Here is an 18,163-nt window from a genome sequence, read left to right on the forward strand (position 1 = left end):
CCGGAAGCGGTAAAGTATTATGAAAAAACGTTAGGTTCCAGACTCAGGAAAGTGAAGTACTGTAAGTCAATTTCAACGTTTTTATTGAACGGAATAGAATTCAACCTTAAATACTAGGCGATATTCAGCATAAAGGGTTTCACACTCGTCGGAAATGAAGTCAGTGCAATGCGGCGGAATGTTTTGCTTTTAGAGACTGATGAGTCTATTTCCCGCCCATATAGTTTCTGTATAAGTTTTCTTTATTCTGCCCTTAATGTGGTTCGATTGAACAAATATGAGGTATTACCCTGTGTTTAGCCCAACAACATTTCAGTATTTAACGATTTATTTTAATAAACACCTTCCTTCTGAGATTATTCTGGATGTAAAAAGTTAATGTCGTTTCGCTATTGCCGCCAGTTCTGGTAAAGCGAATGCAAATCACATGCATAAAAATACACTTTAAAAAATTTACAGGTCGTTTAAACGATGAATAAAAGAAAGCCCACTGTTCAGCATACCGAAAAGCCTTCAAAAATCCGCAGGACAGAAGGCACGACACCTAGCCAACAGGATGAAGACCTGGACGATGAAACAGGATTTAATCAGGAGCATCACTTTTCTACCTCGGTATGTCATCTCAGTTATTATTATTATTATTATTATTATTATTATTATATAATCAGAATGATACGTTTTCTTGTTCTGACCTTAACCTTTTTTATTTGTTTCAGAACGCCGGGGATATTGGTGTGATTGAGAGCATTACTTTAAAGAACTTCATGAGTCACCACTTGCTTGGACCTTTTCAGTTTGGATCAAATGTTAATTTTATTGTTGGAAATAATGGAAGTAAGGATAATAAGCAACATATTTACATAATTAATTATAATTCACCTACACATTAACATTATGGTCAGTTAAAAGCTAAATAGCCTACTTATTCATTTTCTGCAATATCAATTATTATTCTTCAACAGAACAGAAGTAAGGATGTTTTACAGAGTTCTAACAGTAAAATCATTTAATAAGCTGATCAATTATATTAGTCCAAAAGTATGTACATAACTGATCATAGCACCTAAGGATAGAACATCCCCAAGCTGTTTTCATGAAATTGAAAGCAACCAAAAAATTTCAGAATTTATTTACATGTTGTAACCTTCAGATTTTTTTCACTGGAACGACGGTGCCCAGTTGCACAAAACAATATCCGTGAATACATGGTTTGCTGAGGTTGGTGAGGAAGAACTTTACTGATTCGTGCAAAGCACTGAACCCAGCACCACTGAAAACATTTTAGATGAATGCAAACTACATACCACATTTCCCTATCTAACATTAGTGCCCTCTCTCACACTAATGCTCTTGTGGCTGACTGGGAAAATCTTTAAAACCAAAGAATGTTGGACAAGCACATCTGGTTGTGATGGTCTGGTGTCCACACACTTCTAACTATATAGTGTTTAAGGGTGGTAGAAGACATGTCTTTATTAACATTTTACAATTCTTGCTGAGAGTGGTATTTATTATATATTTTCACTATTAGGTGGGAAGAGTGCCATCCTTACTGCCCTCATTGTTGGTCTTGGTGGTAAAGCAACTACAACCAACAGGGGAGCCTCTTTGAAGAGTTTTGTAAAATATGGAGAAAGGTGGGTTTTGTTTTGTTTTTTTGCTTAAGACATAGGCCTTAATGTACCATTAAATGAATTGTTATATTATAAATTTACATTTTTCTACCTAGCTCTGCAGAGGTTGCAGTAAAACTGAGAAACAGAGGAAGCGATGCTTATAAAGATGATGTTTATGGGGATTGCATCTCTGTTGAGCAAAGAATCACCAGCGATGGTTGCAGGACATGCAAAATCAAGAATAAAGCTGGTAAAAAATAAAAATGGTATTTTTTTTGCTGATTAAAATTCTTATTAAAAAAAAAGCTTAATATTTCTCTTTTTTCAGGGTTTATTGTCTCTACTAAGAAGGAGGAGTTAACATCGATATTGGACCATTTCAATATACAGGTAGTTTTGGATTTGTGCAAAAATGTATTTTGCTGCTAAAAATGTCTGTCCTACTTTTATGCCACATTGATGTTTAAAATTGTTACTTTTTAAAACAGGTTGACAATCCAGTTTCCATCTTAAATCAGGAAATGAGTAAACAATTCCTTCATTCAAAAAGTGAAGCAGATAAGTACAAGGTATGAATTTAGCAGATGATCTCTTATTTTCTCATTTTAACAAATTAAGTAAAAGATATGTACTGAAATTGAGATCTTCTTTAGTCAAATGTATTGAATCACCAACCTGAGTCTTTTATTAACAGTTATTGTCTCTCTTAAAGTTTTTCATGAAGGCCACCCTGTTGGAGCAGATGAAGCGAGACTACATTCACATCAAGCAGACCAAAGCTTTGACACGGGACCAGATGGAAAGGCAGGAGGAGGTAAACCAGGGTTAGGCTAAGGCTATAAATGTCATATAGCTATAAATTGGCTAATGCATGTTGTTTTATATATTTTTAGTGTCTGCGAGATCTTAGACAGTTGTTTTTACAAAAAAAAGAGAAACTTGATAATCTGAAAGAGATTGAGAAAATGAGGCAAACTCTGGAAGATTTAAAGAAAAAGATGGCGTGGGCACTGGTACGTTTTCTCTCCTGGTTGTTTGGTAAATATTGATGTATATAATATAGCATCAAATTTTAGACAAACTTTTTTTATTTGAGTAGGTGGGAGAAAAGGAGAGAGAAGTACACCAGCTAAAGGAACAAATTGACAAAGAACAGAATGATGAACGCAATAAACATAAGCTGATGCTCTGTCAGGTACGTGATGAACAGCTATCACTGTTGCATTCCAGAAGTTTTGTTAAGTTTCTTTTAACTTTACATTGTAAACATTAGCAAGCTGTCCATAGTTTGATGAGCACATAGGGTGTGCAGAAGGACCACCCTCATACAGCAAACAGGTGCTGCATGGAGAATAGTGAGCTCTTTCTCTCAGCTTTTCATTTTATACACAAACATCCCTGGTAACATAATCACTGTACATGAAGTTTCTACATTCAAACTCAGGACTCTTTATCTGACCAAGACCAGATGTCCTCACCTTTCTCATTCATTCAAAAGCAACTACAATCAGTTTGTTTTTGTTCTGTTCTCAGCCTTGTCTTTCATCAGACAGGTTTAAAGATTATATAGTCTGCATTTGTGGCCAAATGTTTCGAGGATTACATAAATATTTGAAATTGGAAAAGTTGCTATTTAAGTTTTTATAATAGCAATTTGTATATACTCCAGAATGTTATTCTTAACTATGCAATTCAACTGATCATGTTAAGAGTGATCAGATGAATTGCATAGTCCTTTTTTGTTCATGAAAATTAACTTAATCCCAAAAAAAACCTTTCCACTGCATTTCATTGCTGTCATTAAAGGACCTGCTGAGATCATTTCAGTAATCATCTTGTTAACTCAGGTGAAAATGTTGACGAGCACAAGGCTGGAGATCATTATGTCAGGCTGATTGAGTTAGAATGGCAGAAGGATGTTAAGCATGTTAAAAGGGGGGTGATGCTTGAAATCATTGTTCTTCCATTGTTAACCATGGTGACCTGCAAAGAAGCGCGCGCAGCCATCATTGCGCTGCATAAAACTGGCTTCACAGGCAAGGATATTGTGGCTACTAAGATTGCACCTAAATCAACAATTTATAGGACCATCAAGAACTTCAAGGAAAGAGGTTAAATTCTTGTTAAGAAGGCTTCAGGGCGTCCAAAAAAGGATCGTCTCCTAAAGAGGATTCAGCTGCGGGATCGGAGTGCCACCAGTGCAGAGCTTGCTCAGGAATGGCAGAAGGCAGGTGTGAGCGCATCTTCACGCACAGTGAGGCGAAGACTTTTGGAAGATGGTCTGGTGTCAAGAAGGGCAGCAAAGAAGCCACTTGTCTCCAAAAAAAAAAACAGGGACAGATTGATCTTCTGCAGAAAGTATGGTGAATGGACTGCTGAGGACTGGGGCAAAGTCATATTCTCCGATGAAGTCTCTTTCCGATTGTTTGGGGCATCTGGAAAAAGGCTTGTCCGGAGAAGAAACGGTGAGCGCTACCATCAGTCCTGTGTCATGCCAACAGTAAAGCATCCTGGGACCATTCATGTGTGGGGTTGCTTCTCATCCAAGGGAGTGGGCTCACTCACAATTTTGCCCAAAAACACAGCCTTGAATAATAATGGTACCAAAACACCCTCCAACAGCAACTTCTTCCAACAGTCCAACAACAGTTTGGTGAAGAACAATGCATTTTCCAGCACTATGGGGCACCATAAGGCAAAAGTGATAACTAAGTGGCTCGGGGACCAAAACGTTCAAATTTGGGGCCAAGGCCTGGAACTCCCCAGATCTTAATCCCATTGAGAACGTGTGGTCAATCCTCAAGAGGCGGGTGGACAAACAAAAACCTACTAATTTTGACAAACTCTAAGAAGTGATTATGAAAGAAAGGGTTGCTATCAGTCAGGATTTGGCCCAGAAGTTGATTGAGAGCATTCCCAGTCGAATTGCAGAGGTTATGAAAAAGAAGGGCTAACACTGCAAATACTGACTCTTTGCATAAATGTCATGTAATTGTCAATAAAAGCCTTTGAAACTTATGAAGTGAAAACATCACAGAAACAACTGAAACAAAGATCTAACAGCAGTTTAGCAGCAAACTTTGTGAAAACTAATATTTGTGTCATTCTCAAAACTTTTGACCACGACTGTACATGGCACACTTACTACAAAGATCAGAATTAATACATGATTAAAATGTGATTTTTCCATTACAGTTTTTTTTTTTTTTTTTTTGAAAAACATTGTTTGTAGTATGTGCTACAGACAATGTGATTACTATTTTTGCAGAACTTAATGAACACCTCTTTTTCGACAATTAATGGGAGGCATGTCTTTCATGACATTAGATGCCATCGCAAATGAGAAATTAATTTGGAGATTTTATTTTCTTGCCCTGCGATGGATTGGCACCCTGTTCAGGGTGTACCCTGCCTAGTGCCCTAAGCCTCCTGGGATAGGCTCCAGGTCTTGGCGACACTGAATACACAGGATAAAGCGGTATAGAAGTTGAGTGAGTGAGTGAGTGAGTGATTTAATTTTCTAAACTCTTGAGTTCCTCCAGCAATTACAGCCAAATCAACATGGCTGCACATGGTGTCAAAAATAAACAAAGTAAAAATTGTGAAATGAATGACTATACTTTATATACAAGTTTTAGCCTTAAATTAATCGACATGCAGATTTATTCGTTTGTTAAATCTAAACAAAAGAAAATTTACGTCATTTGTCTAAATTAGCTGCGTGGCTTGGTGCTAACATAGCAGGAACATAGGGACATCCAGTTTCCATCCTTGTCTGTCAATGTTATGTAATAACGCAGCATTAAAAATAATCTCTTTTTTAAAGTACTAAAGAATAGAGTTACAGAAGATAATATAAACTATTTTTTTTCTCCACCTTTATAAAAAAAAATAAAAATTTTGACTCACCTTCTTATATAGATTATATTCCAGGGCTAGGTCATTCACTCACAATAAAGCTATTGTAGCTTCAATATACTTATAAAATAACTATAATATACTGTAAAATAGTTTATGAGCTCAAATCCTGAGATCGTTTTACCATATTGCTTAACAATTTGATAATTAAATATGATAATGGAGTGTACACTATGAAAATGGGCCCATATAAGTGCTGGTGACAGTTAAGTGAATAAACTTGTTTGTCTTTCTTTTTTGAACCTATACCAATTAAATTTCTTTGCAGTGATAGAATTTTTCTACATGCTGCCTGTCCATCTTGGCGCATTACACCCCTACCAAGCACTGTATTCTTTAAGGATTTTATGAAATAGGAAGAGCAAAATTGTGTTTAAATTGAGAATGTGATTTGTGCCTTATTATATCTTCAACACTAATATATACTGGAAATTATTTTTTTTTCTACTAGAACAAAATTTCCATCATTGAAAACAAATTGCAGGACATCCAACAGAAGCTTGGAAAAGTAAAAGAGGATGATGAATCTTTAGCAGAGGAAATTCAAAAACTGAAAGAAGAGGCAAAGCTCAAGAGTAAAGTTCAGAAGAACCAGGAAGTAAACTGCTCTGATTTTATTTCTTTTTTCTTCTTCTTGTATTTAAGTTAAAACACCGTGACCCATATGCACAGCTAGTGCTTCATTTATACAGTGGGGCAAAAAAGTATTTAGTCAGACACAAATTTTGCAAGGTCTCCCACTTAAAAAGATGAGAGAGGCCTGTAATTTTCATCATATTGTAGGTATACCTCAACTATGAGAGACAAAATAAATAAAAAAGTCCAGAAAATCACATTGTAGAATTTTTTAAGAATAATTTTTTTAAATTATGGTGGAAAATATGTATTTGGTCAATAACAAAATTTCATCTCAATAATTTGTTATATACACTTTGTTGGCAGTGACAGAGGTCAAACGTTTTTCTTTAAGTCCAAGTTTAAGGTTTTCACACACTGTGGCTGGTATTTTGGCCCATTCCTCCATGCAGATCTCCTCTAGAGCAGTGATGTTTTGGGGCTGTCGCTGGGAAACACGGACTTTCGAATCTCTCCAAAGATTTTCTATGGGGTTGAGATCTGGTGACTGGCTAGGCCACTCCAGGACCTTGAAATGCTTCTTACGAAGCCACTCCTTTGATGCCCAGGTGGTGTGTTTGGGATCATTGTCATGCTGAAAGACATGTTTCATCTTCAATGCCATTGCTAGTGGAAGAAGTTTTTTTACTCAAAATCTCACGATACATGGCCCCATTCATTCTTTCCTTTACATGGATCAGTCATCGTGGTCCCTTTACAGAGAAGCAGCTCCAAAGCATGATGTTTCCACCCCCATGCTTCACGGTAGATGTGCAGTGTGTTACTGATGGTAGCCTTAGTTACTTTAGTCCCAGCTCTCTGCAGGTCATTCACTAGTACCTCATTTCCACTACACTGGTGCTGGTGCCAGGTGCCAGTTTTGGTGCTCGGCCGGTGCTGGACTGGGAACCACCGAGAACCGGCCCGCATTTACACTAGACAGGAGCTCAGCGGGAGCTGCATGATAATACGTCACAGGCCACGCCCACTAAACAGAAACATCCATGGCCGAAGTCAGTTTACTGGTTATTCTCCAAACTAGTATAAAAATGTATTTCAGTATCCAAAAGCAGTTTATTTGACGTGTTATAACCGCTGGTTCCAAAATTGGGAACCGGCACGGGAACCAGAGCAGTGGAAAAGGGGTATAGGTCTGGGATTTTTGCTTACAGTTCTTGTGATCATTTTGACCCCACAAGGTGAGATCTTGCGTGGAGCCCCAGATCGAGGGAGATTTATCAGTGGTCGTGTATGTCTTCCATTTTCTAATAATTGCTCCCACAGGAGCCTCTTAAAAAAGAAATTACAGGTCTGTGAGAGCTAGAAATCTTGCTTGTTTGTAGGTGATCAAATACTTATTTTACCAAGGAATTTACCAATAAATTTTTAAAAAATCCTACAATGTGATTTTCTAATTTTTTTTTTCCTTATTTTAACTCTTATAGGTAAGGTAACCTATGATGAAAATTACAGGCCTCTTTCATCTTTTTAAGTGGGAGAAGTTGCACAATTGGTGACTAACTAAACACTTTTTTGCCCCACTGTATGCTCCTTTTTTTTTTAGGTGGTGTACTTTCGTGCCGAGAACAAATTGAAACAACTAGAAAAGGAGCAATGCCTTCTTCGGGAGAAAATTACTAAAATAAATAATAGGTAAGTTACATTGGGTAAGGACGATAATGAGTGATGAAACAGATTAGCATACAGTGCTTTCCAGAGTAAGTGGTATTCTACATGAGCATATCAGGAATTAATGCATTAAGGTGTCAGCTGGTGATAAGGTGGATGGGGACTGATGTGTAAGATGCTAATATGTTATGCTCAAAGGCACCCATATCAACTTTTCTTAGTTGTGAATTATTGACAATAAATCACTTACTTACAATCAATTATCAATTGTTTTTGGCAGCAATGGGAGAAGGAATCATAAGGCAGAACAGACACAGCACATGAAGAAAATATCTACACTGAAGAAAAGGCTGGAAGACCTTGAGACAGAGTCTACAACTCTTAATCAAGAAATCAAAGAAAAACAACAGGCCCTTTTTGAAGGAAGAGAGGAATTAGACAAGATATGGTAAAACTGACCCCACATCACAATTTACATTTAGGTTTGAGATATGTGAAATGGCATGAACAATCGTATCAGGCAATGAGCCATAATGTCATAATTTTTTGCTTTTAAGGTGCTTAAAAAGTGTAAAGTTTAATGAAAAGCGTAGTATAACTTGTACACAAAGTACCAAACACTACGGCTTATTTAGTTTTCTTCTGTTTTAGCATGGAAGAAAAGAACATCCAGGTCTCTTTAGAGTCCAAACTGAAGCGAAAGAACCAACTGACAGCCAGCAAATCCAACAGACTGAGACGATTTGGTGATCGTATGCCAGAACTATTGGAGTCAATTAACAAAGCAAATGCTCAAGGACGCTTCATTAAGAAACCTGTGGGACCAATAGGTACGAAGTTTATTTAAAACAGGTCACTGGGTATAGCTGAAGGTTTTTGTCTCTAATGGTTTACTTTCTATCATCTAATAAAATCTCTGAAGTACAATACATTAAAACCTTTTACTTTTAGAAATAAGCATATTCAGATTTTGACTGATAGTCTCTTATGGTGTTTATGGTTTTCTTTTAAACAAAAACTTTTTTTGATGCTAGGTGCTTGCATCAGACTTAGGGATCCAAGTTTAGCTGTGGCTGTGGAAAATTGTTTACGCAGTTTCATGAAAACCTTTTGCTGTGACAATTACAAAGATGAAAGGGTCCTACAGGAACTGATGAAACCACATTTTCATCAAGGCAGCAGACCCCAGATTGTTGTGTGTGCTTTCTCAGACTACGTTTACAACGTTCAGAATCGGTAAATATTTCACTTTATGCCTAAGCTTTAACTGGCAATCAGTAAGGTAAAAGAAGGGTCTTCTGAAACCTGAAATTTTAACAAATAGGACAAAAGTGGACATTTTACTCCAAAATCTAATAATAACTATAGCTGAATCTGGCAGTCAGAACTACAGTGGCTTGCAAAAGTATTCGGCCCCCTTGAACTTTTCCACATTTTGTCACATTACAGCCACAAACATAAATCAATTTCATTGGAATTCCATGTGAAAGACCAATACAAAGTGGTGTACACTTGAGAAGTGGAACGAAAATCGTACATGATTCCAAACATTTTTTACAAATAAATAACTGCAAAGTGGGATGTGTGTAATTATTTAGCCCCCTTTGGTCTGAGTGCAGTCAGTTGCCCATAGACATTGCCTGATGAGTGCTAAGGACTAAATAGATTGCACCTGTGTGTAATCTAATGTCAGTACAAATACAGCTGCTCTGTGACGGCCTTAGAGGTTGTCAAAGAGAATATTGGGAGCAACAACACCATCAAGTCCAAAGAACACACCAGACAGGTCAGGGATAAAGTTATTGAGAAATTTAAAGCAGGCTTAGGCTACAAAAAGATTTCCAAAGCCTTGAACATCCCACGGAGCACTGTTCAAGCGATCATTCAGAAATGGAAGGAGTATGGCACTGTTACACCTGGCAGAATAACTTAAAACATAATATTTATTACAGCAAAATTAACCAAAATAACAGTCAGGACATCAGTATCAGTAAGTTGGATCAGGATGAAATGCAAGTGAATGGATGCATAATTAAGTGTGGTCAGCGCTAATGAATGAGTGCGAAACAAAACATATCATCACAATTTGGTGCGCAGGCTCTGGCAGCCTGCCCACGCACCAGCAGAGCAGCAGCCCGACGAACTCTTACACCAGGTTTAAATAAGAGCCATGACATGCATCAGGTGCACTCAAGTCACGCCCCAAATCAGAAGACCTACAACACAAAAGAGGAAAAAAATAAAATCCTAACACCTACCAGGACAAGGCCGTCCACCTAAACTCACAGGCCGAACAAGGGGAGCGCTGATCAGAAATGCAGCCAAAAGGCCCATGGTGACTCTGGACGAGCTGCAGAGATCTACAGCTCAGGTGGGGGAATCTGTCCATAGGACAACTATTAGTCGTGCAGACCATAAGAATTCTGGTTTGCAGTTTGCCACAAGCCATGTGGGGAGACACAGCAAACATGTGGAAGCAGGTGCTCTGGTTAGATGAAACAAAAATGGAACTTTTTGGCCAAAATGCAAAACGCTATGTGTGGTGGGAAACTAACACTGCACATCACTCTGTATACACCATCCCCACTGTCAAATATGGTGGCAGCATCATGCACTGGGCGTGCTTCTTTTTTCAGCAGTTGATGGGAAGATGGATGGAGCCAAATACAGGGCAATCTTGGAAGAAAACCTCTTGGAGTCTGCAAAAGACTTGAGACTGGGGCGGAGGTTCACCTTCCAGCAGGACAACGACCCTAAACATAAAGCCAGGGCAACAATGGAATGGTTTAAAACAAAACATATTCATGTGTTAGAATGGCCCAGTCAAAGTCCAGATCTAAATCCAATCCAGAATCTGTGGCAAGATCTGAAAACTGCTGTTCACAAACGCTGTCCATCTAATCTGACTGAGTTGGAGCTGTTTTGCAAAGAAGAATGGGCAAGGATTTCAGTCTCTAGATGTGCAAAGCTGGTAGAGACATACCCTAAAAGACTGGCAGCTGTAATTGCAGCAAAAAGTAGTTCTACAAAGTATTGACTCAGGGGGCTGAATTATGCAAACCCCACTTTTTAGTTATTTATTTGTAAAAAAAAATGTTTGAAATCGTATGATTTTTGTTCCACTTCTCACATGTACACCACTTTGTATTGGTCTTTCACGTGGAATTCCAATAAAATTGATTCATGTTTGTGGATGTAATGTGACAAAATGTGGAAAAGTTCAAGGGGGCCGAATACATTTGCAAGCCACTGTAATTTCCAGTGTACAGTATGTGTTGATGTATGGACAATTGATACTCTTGGCAAATACGATTACATGTGTCGATACAAGTTCTCACACCTCTCAAATTTCCTGGCGTAAAAATTTTGGGTTATATTTCGCAGTGCATTGCAGAATAAACATTTTGCGCACAAAAATAGCCTGCACCTTTAGTGAGTGTAAGTTATAGTTTTGTTTGTTGTCAGCTGATAAGGATTGCCACACATTAAAGCTGTTCCCATATGCTCTCTGAAAATGCAGCTGCTAACTGTTATCCTTCTGCTTCTTGTTTTTTGATGTTAGAGGAGTACACCACGAAGAGTTTCCATCAGTTTTGGACTCTCTTATTATTGACAATCCTGTGATCACTAATTGTTTGATAGACATGCGAGGCATCGAGTGTATTCTTATAATCAAAGTAAGTAAATTACTGCTTATACAGTCAATTTAAGTTAATGTTCTAAATCTTCACTTGGTTAGATTGTCATTAGTAGTAATAGACGTACTACTGTATTGCAAGATTAATTATACTTTAGTCTATAGTGATTATTATTAAATAATTATAAATAAAAATATGTGTTTAAATATTAGATTATTGAACTAAACCTTATTGAATGTAGGAGAATGCTGTGGCTAGGAGAGTCATGCAACAGCAGAAGCCTCCTAAAAATTGTCGTGAAGCCTTTACTGCTGATGGTGATCAGGTTTATACCAATCGCTATTACACTCCTGAACAAGAAGTCATGGTCAAATACCTCGGTGGGGACCCAGAGGCAGAAATTCGGTAAGTAAAGTTCTGCTACTTATAAGATCTTTTGGGTAAAAAATAAATAAGTAATTATTATGGATTTCATTAATTCAGCTATTTTGTTTATTTGTGCCAAACTACATTGTGAACACATTTGTTGCTTCATGATAAAATCTTCAGTTAGAATAACACGAGGGGTATCGAAAACATTCGAGATTTGCACGCCACAGATCTGGTCACTTTCGCTGTACATCCTCCTTTAGACACCTTAAAACCTGGCAGTAGACTTCGCTATTGGTGGTCTGGTCCCCAGACGAGACCTTTACTTTTTGTCAAAAAAGGCGATGAGCATACACTTGGTCGAGCTGCAGACCTGCCTCGCCTTTTTTAGTCATGGAGACTGCTGATGACGACCTAAAAATTTCCAAAAAAGAAAAGTTTCATTGAAATAAGAGACTTTTTACAAGTTAAAATAATAGAAAAATATGGAAAAAAATATTTAGCTGTAAAAAGAATTTTACATTTAAATTATGTACAAATAATAAATAAAATATTAGGATAAAATAATATAAAACAAATATGATGAAATATAATAAAATACAGAATTGTTGATGTGGAATGTAAACCATGTCCAGTTATGGGCAAGACAATGTGCAGAATAATGTGTGAAGGTTGCAGTTCACAGTTCTGTGCTGTGCAAAATTTCAAGTGTGCTATTTTTATTGTGTGATGAGGAACATGGTGGATAGTGAGATGAAGATTCTGAAGGTGAAGACTGTTGCTTCGTCTCAGGGTCGTACCCATACACCTAAGTTTCGTCATTGGTAATGATGGTCGACATGAAGGACAGGTCTCCTACAGCAGCTGAGTTTATGGCAGACTTTGATGCATTGTGCCTTGGTGAATGTTCAAATCACAAGTGAGGACTGTTCTGTATGACACACTGACAATGGCAGCAATGGTGTGGGCTGTTCTCTAATAGTGATCATGCACAAGTTGCAGAATGGTTTCACCATTTTGGGCATTAAGCTTATTCCTGATTCCCTCTCGTCATCTTCCAGTGATGTTTTTCTACTCTTGAAGCACGTGTGCTACTCAAACACCTTGAACATCTCATTGTAGCATCACCGTAAACTTGCAGAATTATGTCAACATCTCTGTGGCAGATTTGCCCAGTTTCCAACAGAATTTCATGTTTTCTCTTTGTTCTAACTTGTTGTCCATGATAAAATCGCAGACATGGTAATGCACATGGTCAGAATAGCACCAGTTACACTTTAGCACACTGACTGACTGCATGTGCAGCCTTTTACTTCCATCTGTTGGCGTGTTACAAAACTAGTCTCAAATTATTAATTCTACCTGGTACATTTGTAATATTCTTTAGTGCATATGTGAACAAAAATAATACATAACATTAGTTCACTCAGGTTTCAATTTTAAATTCTATAAAAATATACAATTTAAAGTTTCAATTATCTTTTTTGTTTGTTTGTTTGTTTGAATACTGTCCATGTGTAGGTTGTTAAATTCTTTGTTTGCATTTTTTCTTTTTCCAAATGTGCAGTCTGGTGCAGTCAGAGGTGGAAAACTATCAAGCACAGCTCAGCAGGTTTCAACTTCACTTAAACTTAGTGAGGCAGGACATTCAGAACATGGAAGAGAAACTGCTAAGTGCCAAAATATCATGCAAAAAAAATCAGGTATAAAGATGAAATTCCTTATGTTTTCAGTCTGAAATAAAATCTATAGTTTTACTGTCTGAGAAAATAATGTTTTTTAGGTTAATTTTTATATGTGGAAAGATGTAAAAAGATATTGCTGAACTTGAATTGACAATCAAGATATTTTTGTCAGCTGTTATATGGGAATTTTTTTTCATGCATTTTGTGTTGTGTTCATGCACAGGAAGAAATAAATAGAGTTAAAGCATCAATAATTGAGCTTGAAAATGTTGAAGAGACACAGACCGAGGACGTCAGTTCACTGGTGTGTATTGTATATACGATAATGTTAACTTGCCTAAACCAGGTATCAATTCATTCGCTATAAATGTTCTAATGTTTTCTGATGTCTACTGTCTAAAGGAAGAAGAGGGTCAAGAAAATGAAAAAAAAATTGAGCTAGAGCGAAAATGTGTAAAAGAAGCCAAAAGTGAACTGGAAAAGCATAACAAGACGATCACAGACCTTGATCGGAAATACAAAGAGGTGAAAAACAAGAGAGAGCAAATCTCAGATGAAACAGAGCAATTAAAGGTTAGTGGAAATTATTTGATTTATGAAAAAACGGGTAAGTCTGCTCATGTCAGTCACCTTTAAGTTGCTTGTTTTACATTTAGGAGGAGCAAGTGAAAACTGAGGCTGAGCGCAATAAACTCGAAAATACCCTGAAAATCTTGGAGGAGAAGGTCAATACCCATCAGGATAATATAAAAACCTTGAAAGAGAACCTCACTTGCAAAGAAAATGAAAAACAGGTATGCAGTATAAAATATGCAGTCATATGTTGCATCTTTATAGCTAATGAGGTGTTTTATAAACCTGATTAGGGTTTTGTTGTACAGTATATAGAAGCTGGAACATTAGAGTTTGGTGTAAATAACCCCCCTTTAAAAAGATTTAAATCATTAACTATTTACATGTGCATTTTGTTTTGGGTCATGTCTTGTACATACCAATGTCTTGTCATGGGTAGTCTAACTAGTGTCGTTATCACTTTCAACTGTTTTTGGTTTCCCTCTTTGTATTTAAGCCCCCCTCCTTTATTCTAGGTGAAGTATACACTCTGTTTTGTGCCACTGTACCTGAGAAATTCCTTGTTTTATAGTCTTTCTATTGAATCTGTGACAGAACTGGATAGTCACTATACTGTAAAAAGATTGTTTCTAGACAATCAGCTAAAAGTCAAGTAAACTTCACTATAATCATATTTCCCTCTCCTTTTCATTAGGACATGGAAGCAAAAGCCACAGAAATCTGCCCTGATCCGCAACGCTCAGATCGGACTGCCAAGAGCATCGACATAGAGATCACACGCCTGCGCCAGAAGATCAGCATACAAGAGAGCACGCATGGCAATCAGGAACAAGTAGTCAAGTATGTGTACCTCTAACATTTCACCTAAACATTATACTATTTAAAGAATATATTTTTTATTAATTAAAAAAAAAAAAAAGATCTCTGTAATTTTATTTTATTTTTTACTCACCAGGGAGTATTCTGAGGCTCATGGTAATTATAAGAACAAATCCAATCAGCTGAGAGATCTCAAGAAATTTATTGATCGTCTGGACAACATCATGACTGACAGGCAGGCCAGATACAAAACACTGAGAAGGTAGTCTGAGCTTTAGTGTGCGATTGTGTAAATGCATGAGGTTTTAAATGTTAACATAAAATATGAATGTATTTAAGTATGTTTTTTTTTAGATAAAATTAGGTAATATAAGCATTTAACTTCATGAAAAGTGTTTATTACCTACATAAAAAAAAACTGGGGTGTAACGCAGTCAAATTCAAAATCAAATACTTGTATATACGGTATACCTATTTTAAATGCCACTTTTTTCAAGGTTATTTGTAAAAGTAAAATGCATCATAAATGGAAAGAAAAGTCACATCTTCCAAAGAACATTACTCTAAACCCCGACGAAAGTATAAATGCATGTAAAAATCTATATGCACAAAACATCTCTGGTGTGCCTTTCCAACAGATCCCTCTCAGTGAGATGCAAGTTATACTTCAACAATTTCCTCATCAAGCTGCAGTGCTGCGGGTCCATGATGTTTGATCACAACAATGAAACTCTTTCCATTTCAGTATGTTCTGCTTTGTTTTTAAATGTAACCATTTATTTGCAAACTGGAGTTTCAATTTTTCTGCATTCTTCCAAGATAAAATTTATAACTATAATCATTCTTACTGGAACAAATCAGTTTTTTCAACTCGTCAAGAAATAAGTATCATGACTTAAAACCGTTTCATAGCATTTTACTCACTGGTTAATTAAAATGGCACATGGCCCGAGGAGTCCAATGTAAGACATTTTTGTTCATTACAATTAAAATAACAGAATAATTTTTATATTACCTCCTGGTTTAGCCTGGGTATTTCCATTCGCAGCCCACAGTCCACCACACCCCTGTTCTCAATCTCATATTAAAAAAAAACATCAAAACTATATGTGCAATATGGAGCCCAACAAATGCTTTGCGAGTCAATGATGGTGTGTCAACATGTTACAACATGTAATGTGATTACTTACCATTGACAAATGTGCATAACTAAACATATTTATAAGTTCTTTAAAAATATCATACAAAAAAAGGAAGACATTGTGACAATCTGTAGGATTCTTTTGATTTGACTTTTTATGTCTGTTAAAGGTGAAACCACCTGGTCGGGAGAATGACAACGTTAATGACATGCGCTCTCTGTCTGGCGGAGAGCGCTCCTTCTCCACAGTTTGCTTCATTCTGTCTCTATGGGAGATCACAGAATCACCCTTTAGATGCCTGGATGAGTTTGACGTTTACATGGTGATTGACATTTTACACTTTACTGTAATTGAACATAACTTGGGTGCATGTTCATTCTTGTTTTAATGCTGTTGTTTATTGTTTATAAACATTTTTTTCATGTCATAAATTCATGCAGCCATTGGTTTATTTGGTTTTACATACTCGCAATCCGAGGTGGCACTGTTTGTGAAAAAGACGAGCAAAGAAAATTTTGACTTGAAAAACTAAAGTCTTGGAGTACCGAGTAACATTTAGCATCACGTGATCTTAACTGAGCCAATGTTTTTTCTCTCTCTTGCGCTGCAGAATTGTGGGTAATCGTCTCCCCTAATGGGACTGTTTATTATTACACGTGTGAGTGTGTACGTGCGCGTAAAGCAAGAGCAAGTCTCATTAGAGAGGTTAAAGATCCATTTTCTCTCTCTGTTTGTCATTGGACACCGTGCCTCTTCTCTCACACACACACACACCCTCCTCCTCTCGCCTTCACACACAGAAACACTGCTCTGTCGTGATTTTTTCAAAGGTTAAGTGCAGGTTGATTTGTTTTATTTTTACTTTACAGCAGTGATTCCATTAGTGTGCGCTCACGCTAGTGTTATTAGCGATGTTCCTTGCTAATTTTTTTGATAAAACAGTCTTTCTGTTAATTTGTCTATATGTGAAACTCAAATAAGAGAGGAGGAAAGTTTAGTGTGTATAAAGGGAAAGGGGGAGAGTTTGATTTCTCCTCTCCTTTTACTTTAGCTTCACACACACACACACACACACAGATAAAATGACATTTACTTAAAAAAGAGAATTGTTGTTAGCACGGGAAGAAATTGCAAACTCCACGCACATAGATCCCGAGGCAGAAATCTACCCTAGAGGTGCGAGGCAACAGTGCTAACTAGTAAGCCACTGTTGTTAGTCTTTCACCTGCTCCTGTTGAGAGGTCGCACAGTGGATCATCTGACCCACACACAACTTGGCACAGGTTTTACACCAGATGCCTTTCTTGACTCAACCCTCCAATTTTATTCGGCTTCGGACCAGCACTGCATCCAGTCCAAAAAAGAGGAAAGATTCTTGGTTTCAAAACATTAATAAAAAAGTACTTTTTGTGAGGATCTGTGTAAACTCACTGAGTATCTTTCACCTCAAATATTTAGTTTGTCCACTATGTCCTCGGTAATACAAGAAACATTGTGTGATCATAACCAAACTTCAAATGTGTATTTAGTCTATCATGTAGAAAGTGTGACCAAACTAAAGGTAACATGGCTGAAAATTTAACATTTAGTCATACCTGCAAATTGGTGTTTGGATCCAAGAACTGCAGCTTATAATTATATTCTCTTTCTTTATGCTTATTTTGTATACAAATACAGGACATGCACAACCGACGGATCTCACTGGACCTGCTTCTTGAGCTCTCTGAGCGTCAGCATCAGCGACAGTTTATCTTCATCACACCTCTGACCACCAGGTACATGCACCTCAGTATGTGATTGTAATGTGATGTTTTGATTCTAATAACTAAAGAAGCTGTTTTTGTTGTATTTTTTTTTTACAGTCACCTTCCTCAGAGTTCCCATATTAAAATCCATCAGCTACAAGATCCAGAGAGAGAAACCTAAGTGATGGGTTTGTCATAGGACTGTCAAGAGAAGGGACTGCACTAAGTTGTTAAGAATATCAATAATAAGAAAAAGTCTTGCATTTACTTTTACCTATTATTTTTAATGTTTCTTTTTTTCATCTTTTTTTTTTTTTTTTTTTACAATAAAGCTATCTTAAAAGCCTTTTAATAAAATCTATTTTAGAAAATGTTAGAAAGCATACTGTAATTTAATAAATTTCCTGTTTCCAT

The 18,163-nt window shown here is 36.9% G+C and overlaps 1 protein-coding gene across 1 annotated transcript; it reads left to right on the forward strand.

Moving 5' to 3' along the window:
- Nucleotides 1-18,093, forward strand: smc6 (structural maintenance of chromosomes 6). Its single transcript, XM_053509649.1, has 27 exons — nt 1-61; nt 460-612; nt 717-834; nt 1,532-1,637; nt 1,730-1,866; nt 1,945-2,006; nt 2,105-2,185; nt 2,329-2,430; nt 2,510-2,629; nt 2,716-2,811; nt 5,986-6,132; nt 7,714-7,802; nt 8,059-8,226; nt 8,430-8,608; nt 8,813-9,014; nt 11,341-11,455; nt 11,658-11,821; nt 13,353-13,488; nt 13,694-13,774; nt 13,873-14,043; nt 14,127-14,264; nt 14,738-14,883; nt 14,999-15,124; nt 15,501-15,606; nt 16,174-16,326; nt 17,682-17,779; nt 17,867-18,093. The coding sequence occupies exons 2-27, from the start codon at nt 472-474 to the stop codon at nt 17,928-17,930; spliced, it is 3,246 nt and encodes a 1,081-aa protein (XP_053365624.1). The 5' UTR covers nt 1-61; nt 460-471; the 3' UTR covers nt 17,931-18,093.
- The last annotated feature ends 70 nt before the right edge of the window (nt 18,094-18,163 follow it).

Source organism: Clarias gariepinus, chromosome 13 (genome assembly GCF_024256425.1).
Source record: "Clarias gariepinus isolate MV-2021 ecotype Netherlands chromosome 13, CGAR_prim_01v2, whole genome shotgun sequence".
Taxonomy (NCBI): domain Eukaryota; kingdom Metazoa; phylum Chordata; class Actinopteri; order Siluriformes; family Clariidae; genus Clarias; species Clarias gariepinus.